An 8,210-nucleotide genomic window follows, 5' to 3' on the forward strand; every position below is an offset into this window, starting at 1 on the left:
CTCATGCGCCGGCCGGACGGCACACCCGCAACTGATTTCCCAAAAGGATGATGGGTGCTCCAAGCCTGTAGCTTTAGCTGCTATTTTTTTAAAAACTTTTTTTTTTAAAGGAGGAGGTATGACTCTTCAGTTTTGGAAACAATGACAGATTTTCACCACAATAAATATACACCTTCCAGTGTTGGCAGATTACATCTAAGAGAAACAATCGACAAATCCGTAAAGCTACGGGCAAGTAGTAAATTCTTCCGACAGAGATGGCAGTTGTCGTAAAATTACGGTTGTGAGGTAAATAGAGGGTAGAGGGTTTATGTCGAGTTCACATCTGTGCAGCCTTTGTAACGTATGTAGGGCAAGGCCCTCTTATCTTGACAGGGACACAGCTGAGATAAGAGCAGGAGAAATGAATATCCGCTAAAAAGAAAAATGTGGAATGAAAGAAAAAAAATGAAATATTCTTTCAAAAAATATCCATAAAGTGCCAGCTACTCCTTCAATTTGCACGAGACACAGTTTAATACCCAAAATTAAAGGAAATCCTATCATTCAGTCAAACTTACATCCCATACAAACCTACGTTAAATGAAGATAAATAGATAATCTAAAAAGGGGAGAAAATTTTTGAGATGAAATTGATTGAAACTATTGATGCGTGGAACAAAAGTGTTGCAGAAATAGTGACATGGTGAGTAACTTGCAGCTTGGAACCCTGACATCCACCTTGCTGATGGACCACTTAGTAAACAAAGATCCTGCCGCCTTGAAGCGTGACGGTGACGGTGCTGGGAGCATGTCAAGGGACACGACTACAGCTCGGAACCTTACCGACTAAACCACGTCGTGTCCCTGCTCTCCCCATCGGCGAGAGTGTTATCTCTGACATTATCACATATCGCTAGCACTCACCGCTGTGGGATGTGCAGGTCGGGCGGCGCGAACGGGTTGAGCAGGCCGACGTCGCTGTCGTCCAGGTCGAGCACTACATGAGCACCTTGGTGCTTCCACGGCGGGGACGTCCTGCCCTCAGAGCCACTACGCGCGTCACCCTGCCCACCTGGCGGGGCTCGCGCCCGGGCGGCCCTGGCGCACACGTAGAACCGCGAAGTGGTGAGGTTATGTTTCACCGCTAGCCAGCGCCGGACTTTGGCGGCTTTAGTCCTAGTGCCAGTGGCAGTGCGCACAGCGTTCACATTCGCGGCCTCGTCGTCGGCCACCTCGACGGTGGACGACCGCGGTAGGACGTCGTCGTCGCCGTCGTCGTCATCCTGGACGCCACAGCTCGCGGGGTCGGCTGTCAGGCGAAACTGGGTGTCCTCGGCGAGGTCCTGGAGGCTGCCGCGCTCCGGCGACCCGCTGACGAGCAGCTCCACGAGCAGGACGTCGTGCACGAGCCCCGGGAAGCCGAGGCCGGGGTCGGCGGGGGTCCTGGAGACGTTGAGCACGGACACGGCCTCGGTGTGCAGCGCGGGGAGCGCGGGGGGCAGGACCACCCCCTTGAGGGCCAGGTCCGCCCCGGACCCTGCCGGCAGGCACAGGCCCAGGGCGGCGAACACTGAGAGGAAGGTGACGGTGCCCAGGGCTAGACGAAGGGGGTTTCGCATAGTGATTCGATGCACGAAACTCCCGTCCGTGCTGCAGCAACGGGCGTGCTCCGCGCGCTCGCTATACTGGCTGGCCCCGACGCAGCTCGCTCAACTATATAGCCTCGGCTCGGCTCGGCCCCCCCGCGTCCCGCCCGGCTCGGCTCCGCGGGGCTCGGCTGAGCTCGCTCGCGGCTCGTGTTGTGTTCGCAATGCGGAGGGGCATGCTCTGTCTCCGTCTCGCTCTCGCGGCCGCCGGGCCGGGCGCGCGTGCGAGCGAGAGGGCGTGCGCCACGCATGCGCAGCCGGTTGGGGGGGTCTCTCTGAGGCTGAGGTGGAGAGGAGGTGAGGTGAGGAGGCGCTCGCTGGCTGGCGCTGGCGCTACTCGCGGACCTCGCGACTCGCGACGATGGATGCTCTTTGGGGTTGGAGTCGCTCCGTTCGGCGCCGCTGCTGAAAGCTCTGGCGGGCGGTCGTGGAACTTGGAGGAGCCAGAGCCCGACGCCGCATCACGGTCGAATAGACCTACCGACCCCCCTGCCAGCTATTCGCCGGCCGAGTGAAAAGTTGGCGTGAACGGGGCAACGCTGCTGCAGCTAGACCTCCTAGACTCGCCAGCTAGTACCCCTCCCCGCCGCCAGGGCCCACCACCGCACACGCGCGAGCCGCGGGGACGGGTTGCGCGCGGCGGAGCACAGAGGGAGCCACCGGGTCGATTCGTGATTTGTGGCCCCTGAATGCACCGAATGTGACATAAGCACATTAAATACCCGAAAGTATGCACCTTCGAATGAGAAATGTCAGAATGTCGCAATCGAGATTATTGTGGCATCGAATCAGGCATGCACACAGACGGGTTTTGCGACTGAATTCGTCGTGTGGACGGTTCCCTCTCCAACTATAGGGAAATCCCACGCAGCACCCTAACCACACGTTTGTGGCTTTTGCCTCGGTGGTCATCCATCCACTCCAGTCCATATCCACGTCTCCCCGTGCTCGTGCATTTTGCTCTCGCCACGCCGCCTCACCGCCACCGTCCCCCGCGACCCGCGACCACCGTCGCCGCAGATCAGCTGATCCCTTCCCAGCCGAGTGTGCACGGTGCTGCCCTCTACCAAAACACAAACCAAACAGCTGACGTCATTATAGCCTGGCTCCCAGCCAGCTAGGCAACCCAACGCACAGGGCTGGCAGGCAGCACAGCAGGCAGCAGCAGGCTCGGAGCTCGTGGCTCGGGCTTGTGGTGCGGTTGTGCTGGTTGTGCTGTGCTTGCAGAGAGAGAGAGGACAGAGAAAAGAGTGAAGATGGCATCTGGGTGTTGTGGAGCCAAGAAGCAGAAACTGAACAATTCCTCGAGTGTAACATGCAACGGGCACTCGGGGACGGGCACCGGGACGTCCGTCGTTCCCAACGGACTCGATAACGGCATCGTAGCCCAGCCAGAAATGGGATTTTTCTGCTTCGATGTTTTGTATTGTCACCTGCACAGTCTGGAGCCACCAAAGAACCCAAACTTCTGCAATGATTCCTAGTGAGTTTATCATTTATTTATTTTGCTCTAATTAACATAATAAATTTATTGTTGTGCTGGACGAAGCAGTATTATAACTTCTTTATGAAGTGTATTTTTATGTGGTAATCTTAAGGGTTATGTAGGTCAGTGATTTATCCTGAACCAAAACATAACCTATACCTACTTAATGTAGGTATTTTATTACACTCCCTTTTCTTCTTGGACAGTTCTGTTTGTGCCTTCAAATTCTGTTTTAATTTTAATTCAGAATAGAATATATGTTACAGCTATATTCTTTAATTTCTTCAAAACACTTGCCGTTGCCTTTGTCTTTGTTTTGATTCAGTGATTGTCACAATTATAATTACCATAAACTGGGGTCACTATTGCCCACTAGAGTAACTCAGGTCCAATTCAGAACATTTGTTTAAAACTTATAGATTATGTTCTAGTTGTTAAAAATAGTTTCCGTAAGTCTTATTTTAAAGCTGAAGACAATGTCTTCTTATATAAATTGCTATAGGGTTGATTTTACGTTCTGTTATTAATTGACATACTTCACCAATCCTCAATAAATGAGTAATAGCCTCAGTTTACAGTAATTTTAATTTAAGTTTGACAAGCCCAATTTCTGGTGCAGATTATGATTCATCTCTGGCATTTTCTTTGTGTATGTTTTTCTTTGTTTAGGGTTTGTGGCCCCAGACTAGTATTAAAAATAGCACAGTTTTGACATCATCAATAATTTCAGGGTGTAAAAAGCTCTCAACTCTTCGTTCTAAAACGACTTAATTATTTTCAGTCCCCTCTTTGTGACATGGGAAATTGGAAAAGATCGGCGGCTGAGGGGCTGTATTGGTACATTCTCTGCTATGAACCTCCACTGTGGTCTACGTGAATATGCTATCACGAGGTAAGTCGGTCAACTTTCTTAAAATTTGTAACTCATCTCTTACTACCTGGTTCTTAACCACTCATAAGATTTCTCGTGCCAAGAATATTTTATAGTTTTTTTTTGAAAAGGGTGGTGGGGGTTAGGGTTGGTTAGAATGCCCTAGTCTAGGGACGGAAAGCAAAAGGTTGAGAGCAGACAACATGGCCAAAAAAAATATCAGCTCGTTTTTCATCGGCATTTTCGTTTATTTTGTCCCTCCCCCACAGCGCGGTCCGCGACTCCCGCTTCAGCCCCATCACGCCCGAGGAGCTGCCGCGCCTGCGCGTGGCCGTCTCCATCCTGCGCCACTTCGAGGACGCCCAGGACTACCTGGACTGGACGGTGGGCGTCCACGGCATCCGCATCGAGTTCCTCAACGAGAAGGGCAACAAGCGCTCGGCCACCTACCTGCCCGAGGTGGCCCCCGAACAGGGTGAGTGAGTTGTAGTACACTGCGCACCATGCAGGCAGCCCTTGCACTCGCCGGTCTTCCCCCCTGTCAGTTTGACGAGCCGCTAACTCGCCGCCCTCTCGTCCGCAGGCTGGGACCGCATCCAGACGATCGACTCGCTCCTGCGCAAGGGCGGCTTCAAGGGCGCCGTCACCCCCGAGTTCCGCCGCACCATCAAGCTGGTCCGCTACCAGAGCGAGAAGGTGGCCGTCGCGTACCCGGACTACCTGGCCAACTGGCGCAGCCCCCACCGCCGCTGCTAGCCCACGCTCCGGGGCGGCGGCGGCGCGCGCCCTCACCACCACCACCACGCCGCCGACGCCGCCCTCGACCTGACCGCCGTCGACGAGCGCCTGTCGCGCCTGCAGCTGCTGCAGCAGCGCCAGCACGCCTCCGAGGCCGCGGGCGACCGCTACCGGAGGACGGCACTCCCAGGGGCGTCGTCGTCGTGGACTTCCAGGACCGCCGGCGAGCACCACGGCCTCGGCCACTCCAGCTGCATAAAGACCGTCGTCGCCACGCTCCCGCGCCCTGGGTCCCGCCAGCGCGCCAGCCGGCCACGGCCCACCTACCACCCACTGCCGCCTGACCACGTCGTCGCCGGCCTCGCCGCGCTCCCCTGCCACGCCTCTTGGACGCCGTCCTGGTCGGCCGACACCTGGGACGTGCGTCCCGGACCACACACGTTCTCCAGCTTCTCCCCCGAGGCGAGCACGAGCACCCTCTCGAGGGACAGGAGCCGGAGCTGGGCGGGTGCTGGCGGCGTGGGAACTGCCGCCTCAGTAAGCCTCGTACCAGAGTGGCACTACTGTGATCTCTCTTAGCGACCTTCAACGGCGCTTGCGTTTAAGGAGAAATTTTTTTCTTTCATTTTATATATTATCATCTCAATTGACGTGTTGTCTTTTTAACAATTGTTGTGCGATTGTTAATTCAGTGATTAATTTTGTGATCCATGTGTTTTATGTGGCTTCCTGACATGAGGTATTAATGGACACTGCCTGTTTGTAGCTATGTTGTGCTGCTCTCACCGTTCTATATGCCACGTCATCAGTAAATGGTGAAACAATCTGATAGCAATGCTCAAAAGTTCCACCACTATTTTATTGATCTGTTAGCTACTTCAAACATTCAGTAAAATTTACTTTTTTAATGACTGTCAGAGATCTGGAGACTTTATCCACGCATGTCACTGGAAACCAAGTGACAACCATCAACTGCCAGAAAAATAGGCACTGGGTGCTTAAACAGAAATGCAAAAAGAAATGATTTTCTTTATCATGAATACATTATATTGTGAAGGTTACTCTTGATCAAATTTGGAATATTTTAGGATTAATGGCTTTAATCTATTTCTGAAAAGAAAAACAAAACAGAAAAAAAATACCTATGCTAATGCTAAGTATAATTACAAGTACGTCGTCATGTTTCTTCTCCTATTAAACATAGGCTATTAATTTGAAAAGTGTCGCCCTTCCTGGATATACAATTTATCCATTGCTGTTAACAAGATTCCAGCCGCACACTTGTCAAAGTGTAATTGTATGAATTTACCTGTGGTACTAAATGCCCTTTGTCTACTTTTCCCAACTGCTTTGTTCTGATTTCCAGTTCCAGTTAACAATTTTGTTATGATTTTTCTCTCCGTGAATATTTTTTCAACTTTCTGCAATATTAGTTTTGTTTGAAAATTTTGTCATTGTTTGGCATCTTAAATGTCAAAATATTTTTTTTTAGATTCCAATATTTTTATCTTTATTAGTTTAGTTTTGAAAAGATAATGGGTCATAGGATCAGTTTGGTTTTGTTTCTTCAAAACAGTGAACTGTTTCCTTGACCCAGACCAGTATTTTGATATTCTGTCATTTTCAACAAATGTTAATTGTTGCTCCTGTGGAGCAAAAATGTTTTGCACCTTTTGCAAACAAAATGTTGCACATTTAAAGCAATTTCAGAATGAAATGTTGACTTGTTTCAACATCTACCTCTGTAATGGCCGTAACATCTGTACTTGTGTCCATTCACTGCCATTTTTATCAAGACATTGTTCTACAGTTTTCCATGAAACTGTTGTGTTATTGTCCTGTGTCTCATTTAGTTCTGTTTCTGTTATGAGTACTTATACATCTTTTATTCCAGTGAAACTGCCACAATGTCTTAGAACTTAGAACTGAAACGTGTACAGGCCTTACAATTTGTCTGCTGTAATCGTCTCCTCTGTACTTACAATTCAGCCAACCCATCTATTCCAGGGATTGCTATGTGAAGGATTGACAGACATTTTTGCACTGTTAACAATCTAATCATTCTAAACAGAACCGTACGCTCATTCATTATGTCAGGCAGTCTTGTCCAATCTGCCTTAAAATAAGGAGTCACGACATCTACAAGTTCAAGCAGTAATCTAATTCAGAGCCAACTTTAATCCAATTTGTGTTACAACAATTTATAAAGTAGTCTAGAAAGAGGTAGATTTTTCTCAATTTCTGATAGCTTTTTCTTATAAAGTCTATTTGCCAGCATATTCTGTGTGTACATGTGTATATGAGTTCTTTAATTTTGATTACCATTGATTTTTATTAATTCTGTGTGCACCATGATTGGACACTGTCTCCATTATTTAGTCCTCTTTTTCTAATGAGTGCGTGAATGTGTGGGACGGGTGCAACCAGAGTGGTAGTTAAAGACAATGACTGTAGTTTCTGTAAATTCGTGTTTGACAAGGAAGTGCTTTCTGTGCTGGTGGTGTGGAGTAAGCTGCAGTTTTAATTAGTCTCCCTGCTACCCACCAATCATTTAAAAAAATAAAAAATATTTTTTTTATCAGTAATGTCACATTTAGTCTAAATCAGACAGGCTTTTTTCCCATTTGATAATCTTCCCATCACAGCAAATTTAAAGATTTAAATTAGACTTCTGTAAGTTTTATCAAAGTGGAGAGATGCCCTGAGTGCTGCCACCATCTCACCCCACTGTGCTATAATTATTAGGATTTATTTACAAAGCACAAACTTAAGTAGCTGAAAACTTGTTTCCTTTAATGTCTATTCATTTAAGTACTAACTTTTGTATACTAAGTCCATCCAAGTGAAAAACTCAATATGTATGTGATGTCATGTTTGCTGTCTTTACAAGTATGTTGTGATAATTAAAATGTCTTGTGTTCAGACAACATTCTCCAACAGATAATGCATACTTCAATTTATTTGCTTTAGCTGTTGTGAGGGTTTTGCTGCAACAAGACTTCCTTGTATCTTTCTTGACATAATTTGTAACATTTTCTTCACTTATATTGAAGTACCCAAAGAAAGTCCTAATATTATATCGACTAATATTTTCACTATTTTTGGGCGGGTGGTATTTTTGTGCTCTCGTGTGTTACCATAGCCAAGTATCTTGTGTAAAATCTTACGATACAAATAAATGATTTTTTTAAATGTATGCCGCCCCACTGTAAATTATTTTGTGTGACACCGGACGGATTTCAAGGAACCCATGCAATTGTGAAGTCATGCCATTTCAAAGTGACGGTGGGAACGGACGTCGACTTCGACTTTGCATTTCGTTTTGATGAGTTGATATTACCTGTCGACTGGGGGAGAGCTGTCTGCTTGGGCACGGGCTCCTACGACTGTGCCACATTACTGGTGAGGAAGGGGGAATGCCAGGAAGGGGCAGGCTGTGGTTGTCCAATCAGAGACGCATTTCTCTCCAGCAGCAGAACGACTACAA

General features: G+C 48.4%; 2 protein-coding genes across 2 annotated transcripts in view; one reads left to right on the top strand and one right to left on the bottom strand.

Annotated features, from left to right (window-relative positions):
* Window positions 1–1,826, bottom strand: part of LOC113205118 (unextended protein) — a 39,185-nt gene extending 37,359 nt beyond the window's left edge. The window contains exon 1 of the mRNA XM_052266291.1: window positions 907–1,826. Within this exon, the coding sequence (XP_052122251.1) occupies window positions 907–1,601 (695 nt within the window). The 5' untranslated portion in view covers window positions 1,602–1,826. The remainder of the gene's footprint in view (window positions 1–906) is intronic.
* Window positions 1,827–2,748: 922 nt separating this feature from the next.
* LOC113212729 (AMMECR1-like protein) lies at window positions 2,749–7,919 on the top strand. The gene is made up of 4 exons (XM_026431530.2): window positions 2,749–3,111; window positions 3,896–4,006; window positions 4,255–4,460; window positions 4,569–7,919. The coding sequence occupies exons 1-4, from the start codon at window positions 2,885–2,887 to the stop codon at window positions 4,739–4,741; spliced, it is 717 nt and encodes a 238-aa protein (XP_026287315.1). The 5' UTR covers window positions 2,749–2,884; the 3' UTR covers window positions 4,742–7,919.
* Window positions 7,920–8,210: the final 291 nt, after the last annotated feature.

This window comes from Frankliniella occidentalis, unplaced genomic scaffold, assembly GCF_000697945.3.
Source record: "Frankliniella occidentalis isolate FOCC.00 unplaced genomic scaffold, Focc_3.1 Scaffold37, whole genome shotgun sequence".
NCBI classification, from domain to species: Eukaryota; Metazoa; Arthropoda; class Insecta; order Thysanoptera; family Thripidae; genus Frankliniella; species Frankliniella occidentalis.

Excerpts from the sequence above, each read along its gene's own strand:
- LOC113212729 (XM_026431530.2), top strand. The coding sequence starts at position 2,885 with ATGGCATCTGGGTGTTGTGGAGCCAAGAAGCAGAAACTGAACAATTCC. Across the intron at positions 3,112-3,895 it reads AACTTCTGCAATGATTCCTA|TCCCCTCTTTGTGACATGGG; the intron begins GTGAGTTTATCA and ends AATTATTTTCAG. Across the intron at positions 4,461-4,568 it reads CGAGGTGGCCCCCGAACAGG|GCTGGGACCGCATCCAGACG; the intron begins GTGAGTGAGTTG and ends TCTCGTCCGCAG.